Source organism: Tinamus guttatus, unplaced genomic scaffold (assembly GCF_059628265.1).
Source record: "Tinamus guttatus ecotype Peru unplaced genomic scaffold, ASM5962826v1 Tinamus_guttatus_pri_ptg000240l, whole genome shotgun sequence".
In the NCBI taxonomy this organism is placed as follows: domain Eukaryota; kingdom Metazoa; phylum Chordata; class Aves; order Tinamiformes; family Tinamidae; genus Tinamus; species Tinamus guttatus.
Genome location: NW_028288774.1, coordinates 7,974,636 through 7,988,861, shown reverse-complemented (window position 1 = coordinate 7,988,861; position 14,226 = coordinate 7,974,636). Strand labels below are relative to the sequence as shown.

At 40.7% G+C, this 14,226-nt stretch overlaps 1 protein-coding gene across 1 annotated transcript in view; it reads right to left on the bottom strand.

Annotated features, from left to right (window-relative positions):
- Positions 1 to 3,832: 3,832 nt before the first annotated feature.
- MICAL2 (microtubule associated monooxygenase, calponin and LIM domain containing 2) overlaps positions 3,833 to 14,226 on the bottom strand; it is a 75,614-nt gene continuing 65,220 nt past the window's right edge. The window contains exons 30-35 of the mRNA XM_088525847.1: positions 12,815 to 12,909; positions 10,893 to 10,985; positions 9,598 to 9,691; positions 6,765 to 6,864; positions 4,877 to 4,950; positions 3,833 to 4,190 (exon numbers count right to left, since the gene is read on the bottom strand). Of these exons, the coding sequence (XP_088381973.1) occupies positions 4,006 to 4,190; positions 4,877 to 4,950; positions 6,765 to 6,864; positions 9,598 to 9,691; positions 10,893 to 10,985; positions 12,815 to 12,909 (641 nt within the window). The 3' untranslated portion in view covers positions 3,833 to 4,005. The remainder of the gene's footprint in view (positions 4,191 to 4,876; positions 4,951 to 6,764; positions 6,865 to 9,597; positions 9,692 to 10,892; positions 10,986 to 12,814; positions 12,910 to 14,226) is intronic.

Sequence of the window (14,226 nt, the reverse complement as noted above, 5' to 3'; positions counted from 1 at the left end):
TCTACCTATACCATGCTGCTGGACCAGCCTAGGCAGCCAGCTGCTGACCAGCTGGCTCTGAAGTCAGGGCTGCAAAGCTTTACACACAGGTACTTGTAAAAGTTTGACATATTGCTTCCAATAACCAGGTGGTGGGCGATTCCTCTGCAGTCTTGGGAACTTACATTATCAGCAGAACTGCTATGCACTTGTCCTGCAGAAGGACAAGGACATGACAGTAGAAGACAAACCTCAGCTCAAAAGTCACAAATTCCTCGGACCTTAGAAGAGCAGTTGCCATCCATCTCTCATCCAAAGAGGAAGCGAGCATCCATCCTTTCACAATCACGGCACAGGGGGCAACGTAAGCCCAAATCTCACTTGTCTCTCTTCTTTCAGTACATTGTCTCACTCTGCAAGTCTGTCCCCACTGGTAGAAAACAACAGAGTAAGAGATAGCCTAATAGAAGTAAAGTTGGTGGAACGTGAAAATTAGCAATTAAAGTTTTGCTCACCAATTCTTTATCTCTGCAGTGGCCCTTTTCCTTCAACTCAAAGAGTTGTTAGTTTGCATGTCATGTTTAAGGAATTTAGATGGTGAATTCCTATGTCAGAAATCAAAGGAAGCTGTTGATCTCACGGGACTTGCATTTCCTTGTTAAAGGTCAAGTTGAATACTGTCTAGTGAGAGAGCACCAGTATTTCCAAGACATTAAGTGCAAAGTAAGGGTGTAATTTAATTACCAGTAAATGAATTAAGAAAACGGAATATTCATCACTTACAGTTTTCCTAGACATGCATTACTGGAGGTAAGAAATTATTAAGGACATGACTGAGGGATTTCAGAGAGTGGGATACACTTTTATTTCTTCATATACAAAACTGCTCACATCTAGTCAGTTTAGACACAGCCAATACGTTGTAGCACATCATATTTTAACCATCAATAACAGTGCCAAGGATTTTAAAATAGTATCAAGGATTTTAAAATCAACAAATCCCCTATAAGTTAGTGAGTCAATTTACAAAAAAAAAAAAAAAAGAAAGAAAGAAAAAGAAAAAGAAAAAGAAAAAAAAAAGAACAGCAAGAATACTCATAATCATATGTATTTGCTTTAATGTATTTCTAATACCAGCCAGTCATATTAAATTGAGCTGTGAGCAGCACCCACAGCTTTGCTTTCTTTTTCCCTCCTCCTCTACTCTGACAATGTGCAAAAATCCTCTTTTAATTGCCTAGAGTTTATTCTTCTGCTAAATCACCTGCACAGTTCATCTGGGAGTACATTAGTATCAGTCAAGGCAACAGTAGGCAGGTAGAATTTTCCATGCAAGTGTCCAGACACACACACAAGACCTGCAACTTTGGGTGAAGCGTGTGTTATTACCACATATCATACAAAAAAAAGTAACTTTTTAAACAGATAATGTTCTGGGAGCGCATCAAACAGTGATGACCCTCAGTTGCTGTTGCCTCCCAGAGACTGAAACCTTCAGAGCTAAAAGGAAAGTATCTGCTCACACCTCTTTACCATTTAGTTTTACAGTAGAGCAGGGATCTGCAGGAAATTGAAATCTCAGGCCAGTAGCTCTCAGTCATGTCACATCCCTGCATCACCCTTCCTTCTCCTCCTTCTCTTTAAAGGCCATGAAAATTCACTAAGATGAAGGGACTTTTTTTTTCTTTTTTTTTTTTAATTGAAAAGCTCAACTGAAAAAAAAAAGAAAAAAAAAACTTTTCTGATATAGCTGGAGGTGACTGTGCTGAATTCCCCTTCTGTGCAAAGCACTGAGAGAAAAAGGTTTGCTTACAAATTGAAAAATGACCTTGAAAGCATTATGATTCTCTGCTTCCTATGGCAGAATGACAAATATTCTAGTATGATTTTACTGGATTACATGAGTCTTCTGGCACAGTGATAAAATCCAGAAAATTTCTTCATAACACTAGAAATGCCAACAGATTTCAGAGAAAATTAGAATGTGTATTGCTGTCTTGTCTGCTCCTACTTTTTGTCAGTTTTAATAGAGCCAATTTAAAAATCAATCACTGCAATCCATCTCAATAAAAATGTAGTCTAACGATCAAGTATGCATAAGAATGACAGAAAAAGATGGCAGAGGGTAACTCCGGAAACCATTCAGGAATTCTGCTGTGTCTTTCCACTATGAAAAGAGACAAGTCTACATGCTATGCCATAAGGGTATTCCTTCAGGTTTATAGTAAATTGAGACTACTGCTTAAACTTTAACTTATACTTTGCTCCCAATTACTTACTGGATTGATAAAACTACTCTATGAGGCACAGCTTTACCTCTACATACCTGTTAGAAGTACATTTTTGCTTATCAAAATCAGAAACAACACCCAAAATATAAAATACTACCAGGCACTTATTCCCTTTAAACAGTCTAATAAATAAATATAAATACATAAATATTGCAGAACAACATCTTGCAGAACAGTATCTGCCTTTCACCGATAGAGGTATCTTATTTATCTGTGCACAATTGCAAATTTTTGTCTATAGCTTTAAAATAATCAGTTTCTTACAATACATGAGAAACTTAAGTTCATTCATAGACTTCTATGACAGGATCCAGTGTGTCTGTTACCCTACAAGTAGTCACCAAGAGGTTTTAGCTTTAAGCTTTTGTAAGACCTCTTCTAGCGTTGGCTGTACCATAGGCACCTGCAGCAAATAAGCACCATTCATGAAGCAATGAGAACATCAAATCTTCTCAGTTCAAAGCATGAGGTAAAATAACAGTCAAAAAGAAACAGTCTTCCAGTCTCCTTCCCCTCTTAAAAAAAAAAAAAAAGTGTACATTCAGTTGGCATCACTACCAACCTTAAATTACAAAATTATCTCAGAGTTAAGAAAGCACTTAAATGTGCCGACTAATAAGGAGAATTGGAGAACTGTTGCACATCTGCTATGCCAATGGCTATAAGCGCATGTAGGACTCATGTAGGTAGGAGATGCTTCCTTTAAGTAAAAAAAAAAAAAAAAAAAAAAAAAAAAAAAAAGACGTACATGTCTCAAGCAGAGATATAAATACAGTTTAAATATAGTCACACCATTTTCTATCAAACGTTGGCATTAGGAAACTCAGTGTTTTAGCCATGCTTTTGTGAAATTAGTGTCCAGGCAATCTGTAACTGCTACACCACTCATGGTACTACCAAGCATGCTAATTATAAGGCATAGCCTATAAATACTAATCACTTCTGGACTGCTATTTTTAAAACATTATTCAGTATATTTTAGGAATTACCTTAACTTCTTTTTTTTTTTAATAGCTTTTAACAGCTTTTTAAGACTAGTCGCCTCTTTGATATTCCCTTATTTTACAAAATTCAGGAATTTAATATTGCATTATCTTCTTGTTCAAAAATATACAGTGCACTGAAACTTAAAAATACCTAGAAAAATAGTTTCTGACATTGCATCTGCAATAGTTTTAATCATTACTTATAACATATTTATTAGTCAAAAGATCCTTCCTCCACCAGAAATAGAAACTAACCTTATTTTTATGCAAGATGTTTGCTTTCTGACCTTTAAATAGTTCACTGTGGCTCAGCTGTGCCAAAATATTACCAAAACCACATACGGATTCAGATAAACAGATGGAAAACAAAACCATTGCAAAAATGTTAAATCATGTCACCGTTTTTCTAGGGAACTCCATTCTCAGGATTAAATCAAAATTCCAAGAAAACAGAACTCCTATTTCACTTTCCCAGAACATGATGCCCACCAGACGAGTGAATTCAATCCCATTCTTTAGGCTTGCAATCCTTTAAGTTGATAGTGAGGTATGGATATTCACGGCTGGAACTTCTCTGCGAGACTAGACTCACTCCAGTAGGAGCAAAGAAACTACTTAGAAGCTTTCAATAACAAAATAGCCTGTTTTCCAAATAAACTGATTTTAAATTTGAATTCCTTCATTTTTCAGAATACTTTATCTCCATGATTATGAATATTGCAAAACTCAATTTATTTGCATGTGGCTGTTTAAATCCTGCTCAGCTGATATCCCCTAGATAACATAAAGCTTTCAAAGTGCTGGTCTTCGGCTTTTTCTTTCACTCTCTGTTCCTCCAAGGTAGACACAAGTTTGTCCCGTTGTTCAACTACTTTCATCATCTCAGTAAAAATTTCATCCTCCTCATTCAGATCCATCTCATCTTTAAGGTCGTCTAAGAGATCACAAAACAAGAGGTTAAAATCCAGATCACTATGTTGTTATGCTTTGCATTTTAACTGCTGGGACATGGCTTGAAATAATGCTATATTTAACAACAAATATAGTCAATAGCAGTCAAGCATTTTTTTTTTAATGATGCAGTTCGGAGATAACTTCTCCTGCACTAGGGACATTTAATATTGACCATTAAATACCCCTAAGGTTTGTAGTAGATCATTTAGCAGAACTTATACTGTGGAAGAGATGGGAAGAACACTACTTATTTATAAAAATATGTATAAATGCTCCTTAAAGATTACAGTATAATTGCAAAGCTATATTGCAGATAGCAATTACTACATTAGGATGTAACATGCAACTTGACAGCATTTAAGCTGTATTTAAATGATTTAGTTTGGAAAAGGTGACATGCCCAACAATGAAGCATAGAATTTGTAAGAAGATTAACGCGTTTGTCAGGAAAAGCATTGAAAATTACAATCATTTACAATCTGCAAGCTTGGAAGCCAACTATGTTGGTGTATTCAAGCAGCCTTTCCTCCTCACACGTCCCTGGCTGTGCTGGGCACACAGGAGAGCAGGGCAGGAGCCACCTCCACCAGGCAGGTCCTCTGCTCGTCACCAGCTGTGGGGCCAGGGGCTGCTGGTGACAAGAGCATCCTGGCCTGTCCTGCTTACCATTAACAGCCATTTTCTCCCTCAGCTTCTGCTCCAGCCTGCTCTGGTGGTCCTCCAGTTCGAGTTCTTGGGCTCTAAGTACAACCAAAAGCACATTGATGGGTAAGCTGGCGTCAGGACCGAAAGGGATGTAGCCACAACTCACGACTCTGCCTTGTGTTTAACAGCCACTGCTGCCCTTGCTATAGTAATTTTAAACACACACTTTAATTTATTTAAAATTGATGATGATAACATACCAAAGGTAGCCAAAACTTTCAAAATTTGATTGTAAAAAAGTCTAACCTGTTAGACATCCAAAAATTTTTAGAAATGCAAGGTAGTAATCCTCTGTGATTGATAAACTGAATCTTGGATCTGCCGTCCTTTTCCTTAAAACTGGTGTTTTATACCTTCTGCTGATTAATACTGCTGCTTTATTACCATGAAGCTCTGTCTTTCTTAGCATTTTCTCTGCTCTACAAAGAGTTCTTCTCTCACAAGATTAGCATTTGAGAATTGGCTGCTATTAACCTAAAATAATATGGAAAATAGGTGACAATATCCTCCCTCATTTATTGCTACCATCCCCACTACTACTATTACTATTTTCACTACTGTCATTTCTACTAGAGATATTTATACATAGATATAAATATTATTATGGCCAGAGTATGCGTATTTCGTATATCCAGCATCTTCTCCTTGCAATCGGTCGCAGCTAAAAGCTTAATCTGGGCCAGCATTCCCACCGCCACACCAGAAGTACCAGTGCCACCTTCTGCCAAACCTGTCAGCCAAACCTCCCTCTGACACCACAACACACAAGGCTTTCGTGCAGCTGTGCTTTGTTAGTTGCACCAAAAATGTGACTCCGAACCATGCACTACCACAAACAAAGTGTCCTGCTAGGCCCTCTGCACAGGAGCGGTTCTTCCGGCAAGGGAATTATCACCTGTGAGCACATACAGAAAATAACATTTTTCCAAAACAGTCCTGTATTGCTAACAGCAGCTTGGTTTTGCTCTTTTACCTTCTTTTCAGGCAGCATTAGCAGGCAGCACTGCTGCCCCAAAGCCCAAGACAATCTGAGGAGAAAGGAAAGATTTGTCCCCCAGCAGCAGCCGCAGCAGCTGGGAGGAATCAGCAGATTTCCTAACAGTTGGTGGCTCCTCTGCACACCGCATGGGGCCATTTGCTGTGCAGCACAGGAACGACAAATGTGGCCTAGGATAGAGTGAAATCCTGGACCCCTGTAGCTCCCACCACCATCCCACACAGCCACAGAAATAGTCTGTGTGGAGAAAACAGCTGGAAGTCACCTACACTTATCTTTTGAGTAGGAGGTGAACTGAGGGAGGTACAGCCAACGCCATCAGCTGCAAAAAGTGGCATCCGAGACAGATTTTATTTGCTTGGTGTGTCACCTCTATCATCTCTGTAGTGAATCCCTCCTTCCTCCCATAAGGATCCCCTAGATCTTTCCTCCCATAAAAATAGAAATAAAACTGTCAGGCTAATTTTCTTCTACAGAAGATGATGCTCAACTGTTCATTAGACCACGCTAGGGCAAGGCAGAATGCCCATAAGCAATAGTGATTCACAGCATCTTAAAGAACTGAAATAGTTGAACCACCATGAAAGGGAAGGACGTGCAAGGGTCAACTGAAAACCCCTGTTCAGAAGAGTTTGTAGATATTTTACCACAGGACCCAGCAAGGAGAAAAGCAAAAGCATGAGTTCTCCATGTGCTAGTTTGTTCTGCAGCATAAAGTGGCAACATAGCTCAGTAACAGGAAGGACATGTATCAGGAGGAAAACCTCATTGCTTCAGATCAGTGCAAGCACATTTTCCCCTCTTCCCTTCACATCTTTACTGCTACTGCTACTAATCCTCATCCTTACTTACATAATCAAGAGTTCAGATTCATAACGCATCAGCTTGTTCTTCTCCAGAACCAGCTCAAACCATTCATGCAGCATCTGAGTTTCATCCTGGGAGCCTGAATCTGTAAAATGTAAGAGGTAAATGTGCATTACTGCATCTCCTCCCCTTTACTTAGCAGCAAAGTAACTGCTGTAGTTACTTTAAATGATGCTAATTTGTAAGGCTAGGTGAGCCCTAGGTAGATTTCCTTGCTCTGGGTTATTTATATCAATATTGGCCTGCATAACATTCCCACCACAGTTTGGCTGAGTGCTATAGTTCATTGTAGTTGAAGAGATATTAGATTTTAAGCTGCGGACAAGTATTCTCCTCCCCACACCTGTAAAACACTTTTGTTTTGGTCTCTTTTCTTCCCCCCTTCAGGTAGTCTTCTAGTCTTCTGTCTGTTTTTAAAGGACACTCTTACTTTCTCCTTGGTAAGGCACATTTTTTTTGTTGCTCCTGGGCTCCAGCAGTTGAATTATGAACATAAAAGGCTATCCCATTTACACAGCCAGACTTCAAGATGTACAGGCTGGCAAGTGTCAACTTAGTCCCTTCTCCCAGCGGGCACCACATGCACAATCAAATCCCCCACAAATTCCCATTCATTTGCCAACCGGCCTTTAAATCTGTGTCGGCCTCGACTGGCTGCAAAGGCTGCAGCCCAGGAAGATCTATCGTTATTGGGAGTTTTTCGGAGCCCTGGGAGGTGAGGGCGTCGCTGTGCTAGGTGCCACCGTGCAGACAGGCAACAAAAGGTGGCCTCTCTCCCAGAGAGCTTGCAGCCCCGCTCTGCTTTGCTGCCGAGGAGGGAGATTCTCAGCATCAAAGAAACAAAGCAGCAAAGCCTTCACAGCTCCTACTCCCTCGTAATTTTAGTCAACTGAGCAGTTAAGCTAATTTCAGTAGAAAATGTATTTTTAAAAATCTTCATTTTTGCTTTTTGTTGCAGGCAGAAGAGCTCTATAAACCTCCACAAATGTCAATGGAAAACAAAACTGCAGAACATTGATGATTATTTGGTATTTAGAACTAGAATAAAGGAAATAAGAGGCATGAAAAATTATTCATAGGACTGATATCATTTCCTTTTTTCTTTTTTTCTTTTTTTTTTTTTTAAATACATGAATTGTCACTACAATTAGAAGACCATCAAAGCCTCATTTTGCTCATCAGTCTTCATGGCAGTTGTTTCACACCCACGCATGTTCTCTCCTAATTCAGTTCAGGAGCTAATGAATAACTCCCACTAACAAAGGAGCCATTCATTCCCTGCTTACATAATTATTAGAGGAGAGTTGCGTAAATGTCACTGAAGACTAGTGTTTGCAGGCCTGTCTCTAAATTTGGTTATTCACAACCTTTGCAGCTCAATATTATTGCTGAACTGTGATCGCTTTCTAATTACCTTAATAATACCTATTAAATCACTTGAATTACATAAGCACAGACCTCCTTAAATACAACTTAACCTAATAAGTACTGGTCATTCATTAAACAATAATGGCCATTTTTTCAAAAAAGGCTGAATGGAATATTAAGCTCTCCGATTCCTGCATCATTACACATATGTTGTCACAAGCAACAAAGCACTTGCATTTTGATGCCTGCTTTGGGAGACCTGGGGCTTCATGCTTTCGCACCATATGTTATTGAGCCACAGTAACAGCCCACACTGCAGGATCTGTCCTATTTGTAACTGGCCACCTACGCACAAACAATCAACAGGAGAAAAAAATAGTAATTTCACCTTAATGAGGGCAATTCAATTACTAATGATGGGAAGAGAATGAGAAGCATCAATCTCTTGGCAGACAGCCTTCTTTAGGAAATGATTGTCAAAACAGCAGAAACAAGAGGTGGCTCTAGGCCATTTATCCCGGTATTCGGCATCTATCCCAAGAGTTAGCAGCCTCTTGACCCTCCATATTTTTGGCATTTAAAAAAGCCCTACATCCTTTTGCAGATCACCAGTAATGGAGAAAAAGCTAACACTCCAAATCCTGAATGCCTTCTAAGGAGGCTTTTTAAAGAGAGTAAAGTAGGTGTCATTTCATAACTTGCTGTTTTTCATTAAGAAAAAAAAAACAGTCTTTTAAAAAACATTTGAAATAAGTTAGCACTGTGTAAAAAACGGTTAATATTAGGAGAAACACACAAGTTCCTATTGCTTTTAATTTGGCCCAATACTATTGCCAAAGTACTTAGCTCAGTGTTAGAACTGTGGTGATAAATGGTCAAAAAGATATGGTATTTAAAAAAACAGCATTGCAGTGCCTTTGCCAGGTTACCTAGCTAAGAGGACGCCATCCAAAACACTCCGAGGTTTTCAGCACCGTGTAGCTGCCCCCAGGCGAGGGGAAATGGATCCTCTGCCTGAGGCCAGAGGGCTCCCTGCTCGTCTCCTACCCCAAGGGCCTACCCCGGGTCCGTGGGGCTACGCGGCTGCGATCGTGTTAGTGACATCTCTCACTCTGGACAAGTCATTAAGGACTCTGTTACCAGGCCCGGGTGGCTGGCTGCATAACAAGGCACAGCGCCTAGAAACTTCACTGATGCCCTGCAGAAGATGAAAATAAACTTGGGATGGGATTAAGAAGCAAAAACTGGAGGGGAAAATAGATTCAGGTTTAGAATCAAGTTGAATAATTCCAAATCTGTGATAATCAACGCAAAACTATAGCACACAGCTTAAAGGTGCTTGAGCTGTAGTTTTGCATTGAAGTTTATTTCTACCTCAATCGCTAAAACCCCTTTATATTTAGAAGTTATTTTGTTTTTTAAGCAAAAACAAGCGCTCTGCATCATTTACCTGATTCTCCTCTTAGTTTTCTCTCCAGTTTAACGCCAAAAATCTCTAGAGCTCTTTGTCTTTCTTCCAGTTCTTCCAGCTGGCGTTGGATTGCCTGCAAAATTATGACATGAAAGCTACAGACACAGCTTAAAAATTCAGAGACAAAGGATGGTGGCAGTGGTTAAAGAAACAGCTTGAACAGGTCTCTGAGGATGCATGGGATTTTCAAATTCATTAAGTGTATTAGGCACCTAAAGCAATTTAATAATTCCGCTAGGTATCCATCTGTAATTTTATACAGATAAATATCTTGGGTACTACAGACCTTAGTTTTCCCTTGTATCATGGAAATCATAATGTTTCCACAGCTCCCAGAGTGAGGAAGGTAAATACCCATTCAGAGTCTACCTTCCAAGATGCTACGTGGATAAAGCTCACCTAGATACTGAAGATTTACACTAAAAAGCTTTGCTAGCCACTTTGTTGTCCTTGGGGCTTTTGCTGTTTTTGCTTTTACACCTCACATAAGCTTTTGATACAAGAAGGAAAGGGACTAATAACTAAAAAGTGACAATTTAGTGGTACTACATAAAGGACTTTTGCATCAACTGACCCATTCCCTTCAAAACAGACAAAGATTTTTCTGAGGTCCATATGGATAACGGGTATAGACACCTTTAAGGATCGAATTGCCAAAGGCAAGAACCCAGCAGCTTCAGTTTCAGGCCACATTAGGTAGCAAACCAAAGACTCAGGAGCAGCATCACAGACAAAAAATGGGGAAGTTTGGACTTAAATATTATTTCTATACAGCAGTAAGCTCAGGGGGACATGTACATAGCTAATTTTACCTTGAGATCATTTACACGTCTTGGATCAAAACTGTAACATAGTTGTTCTTAATTTGAATTAAATTAGCTATTTTTTCCAAGAGTTTTTCCCTTCTGTCATTGATTAAACAGCAAAGGTTAGATATTTGTGTTTCCTAAGATCCACTATGGTTCAAACACAAAATTCGTCTCCTTTCACATTTTGCAAAGATGGAGAGATGTCTACAAAATTAGGGATTTTGGTTTTAAATCAGAAAAACACCTTGTTAATCTTCCTGCAACACACTTACGTGTGCAAAATATGCAAAAGTGCGTGGCCCCATCCCACACACCATACTGATGGTGACGTTTCGGGTGGATTTCAGCACAAAAATCAGGTTGCCCAGGTGCAGAGCAGGGGTTGGTGTTAGTCCCCATATGGGGGGGACCCCTCTCTGCTAGTCCCTCTGGGAGGGAAATGGGACATTGCAAACCACACATCACCTGTGCTTTATGAAGCCTCTTCAGCTCCTCTTGTTTAATCAACTGCTTTGTCTCCTTCTCCAGCTTCCTTCTCCTTCTACGACTCCTCCCTGCCTAGAAGAGTGAAGGCAATCACAGCACAATGAGGCCATTATACATTTCTGTCAGCCTTTCACCGCGTGCCTGAGAGGCACCTCTGCAGAGCACCTGGGCACCCCTGCTCAGAGCAAGAGCGGCTGCTGCAGTGCTGAGGGCCGCCCTCCACAGAGGGACATTCCCATGCGTTTGCCTGCGGCCACTCGGAAGCATTGCAAGGCAAGAGCCTAAGTGAGCAGGAATTCTCCATAAGACAACTGACTTGGAGGGCAGGCTACATACAGGAGGCCCATACGTACTGTTTGTGCAGGCATCACATGGAAACAGACAGTAAAACATTCAGTTTGTAGCAAGAATAATTTCCTCGATGCTTAAAACAGGTACTGCATGTAAAAATGGACTTTCCAAAGCTTTAGTTGGTTTGATCCTGAGCTAATGTTCCTTGTCTGCCCAAGAGCTGCTCTGTGGCACTCGCTGAAGGGGCCAGGCAGCTGGGCAAAGGCAGTGCTCGCTCGGGCTCGCGGCTGGCCCTGCTCGCTGGCACTGCGTCCAGGCTCCGGCTTTCCCCCTTACGAGGGGGCACAACACACAAGCAGAGTGGAAGATCAAAAAACAAGTAAACCAGCCAGGAAGCTCCTCGCTACCCGGGAGCTGGCCAGCCCTTCTGCCAGCACCCCCTCAGTACCTGCCCCTTGCTGGCCCTGGTGCTCACTCAGTTGTCACAAGTTGCTCCTATTCTTGCTTTCTGCTTTCCATATTATAATTAATTCACCAATTATTATTTTGTTATATATTGTCTTCCCTGTAACACTGTTCCAATTAACAAAAACACCTTGTAATTTGTTCTTTTGAAACGTTTGTTTCTGCGCTTAACATCTCAACATTGACCACCAATTTCTTCCCTCTACTTGCAAACCAATAGCATCACAAGCAGTTACTTTCTTCAAGCCTTTATTTGCAGGGAATCGCAAGGAAGGAAACTTCAAACAAACAAACAAGGTGCAGCACTAATGCTCCCTGCTCTGAACCCCTTTCCTTCAAAGCAAAAACTAAAGCCCACCCACAACACCCTACAAGTATGAAAAAGCTCAATGACTGTTGCTCTCATTTCTGCCAACAAGTTTTCCACAGCGCAGCAGTGTCCCCAGCTCTGCCCTGGAGGGCCTTTGCAATGACCGTCTGTCCATTCGTCCGTCCATCCGTCCCTCCCTGAGGCCACACTCCGCATGCAGAGTGGCCGGGCGCTTTGGCTCCTTGGGGCAGCACAGCTTGGTTTGCACCCCAAGTCCCATCTCACTCTGTGAAGCCCCCAAAGCAGAGAGGAGCATCACGACTGCAGCAGTGCCTGAAGCTGCTGGCGGTCGCAGCGAGGGAGCCCAGCCTGGCCGCAACTCCACAGCTCGTGCACTGGCGCCGATGAGGGGAAACACAGGGTGTGCCAGGCAATCTGCCTGCAATGCCTCTCAAATGGAGCTGTATTTCCCCAAGGGAAATCTGCATCTGTTTGGTTTAATTTTTTCAATGGTTTGTTTGTTGGGCTACATATTAAAACCACTTAAGAATGCAGCTTCAAAGTGGTTTCAGTAAAACATATCTATTTTTCAAATTAAGACCTTCTCTGTCAACGTTGGCGTTACCTGGGAGAATTAAAGATCCTAAGAGGAAAAAGAAATTTTGATGTATAGCTGTCATAGAGTTCTAACATCATTTTCTGTCCACAAGTTATCTCTGCTGAGCAAACGTTCCAATCCTCACTTTGAGAAATTGCTGTGCGTTAAATTCAGATCAAATTCACACGATGAATCTTAAATACAGTCCAGTCAAGGAAGTATCAAAGTAAAGGTTACCTTGTGTGTTAATGAAACCTTGGATTCAAATTCATCATCAGAGGAAGAGGAAGAACACTCAGCAGCTTGTCTTCTGACAGGCAGGTGTTCAGAGCCTAAAATGCAAGAATAAATAGTTGGTGAAGAAGAAAATATTTCTCTTCAGCTTGTATAGACACTTTGCACATGCCTCAAGCGCTAATCAGCAGCACCTAGAGCAATTTGGAAATTTGGATGATTGTATTAATTAAATTTTTGGTCACTATCAAGCACTCTGCCTGTTTGTATTTGATTTTTTTAGGCATTATGCACAAATCAATTAAGTCCCTAAGCTACATGTATGCAACATGCATTCAGTATTCATTAAAATGCATATCTCAAGTTAGCCATATTACCTAAATGATTGTATAAGGCTCACTATACAGTGTAATTGAATGCAAAAAGTCTGAGCCAGCTCTTAAACAAATTACCCTTATGTGGCTTGTAGCATCTGGCACCCATTTTTACTACATGACATCTGCTCAGTGTAAAATAGTTGGCGTCAGAATGTCTGGTCATATAAAAAAATCACAAATGTAATCAGAAGCAAATGGACTAAGAGAACAAGGTTTTATCACACAGCCTCATGCAACATAAATATTTCATTAATTATGTCTAAACAAACGTCACTTATTTTTCTGCTTTAGGAATATTATCACATCATTGAACTGTTGATTAAAATGCCATAATAAGTCAGGAAAATCCATATATCACAACAATGCACTCCATAAGGAAAGCCCAAAAGCTGTCTTTGGAAGAAGCATGTTTTCAGAATTACAAATTAAATTACATTTAATTGCAGCAATTTTATCATGCCTGTTTTTCCAACATCTTGTTTCAACTGGGTGTAAATATTTGAATTTCTTCTTAATTTGTCTAATTCATAGCCACATTCTCTTTATTTAAGAAAATAAAACTGCTCTTGGAACATCTGTCTCTACACTTCAACCTGCTACAGTGTTAATGATTAACATCTGGGCAACATCTTGGAAATGTACATTTTTAAGGCTATCAGTGCCACTTCTCTTACTATCTGCTAGGTAGCAGCTGGCTTTCTACACGCAAGCTGTGTGCAGATTAAAATCCCTTCCTACTGTCTCACTGTAAATGTTCATTCTTTCAGGTTCTCAATCCTGAAATAGGGCTTCTGTCTGAAAGCATAATTTAAAAACTAGGATCCATGGAATAATCAGTGAGAGCAAATCCAGGCATTTTGAGGTGGAACTCCTGATCTTCCTTACCAACATGGATTTTAGGAACAGCAAGTCCTCTCCCTCCCCAAAGCTGCAAGCTCGCGGGGCTGGCAGCCGCAGACGCCTCCAGGGTCCCCACAGGTGCCGGAGGTGGCAGATTCCTGGGGGACTCGGGGCCACATTCCTGCCTTTGAGGGCTTA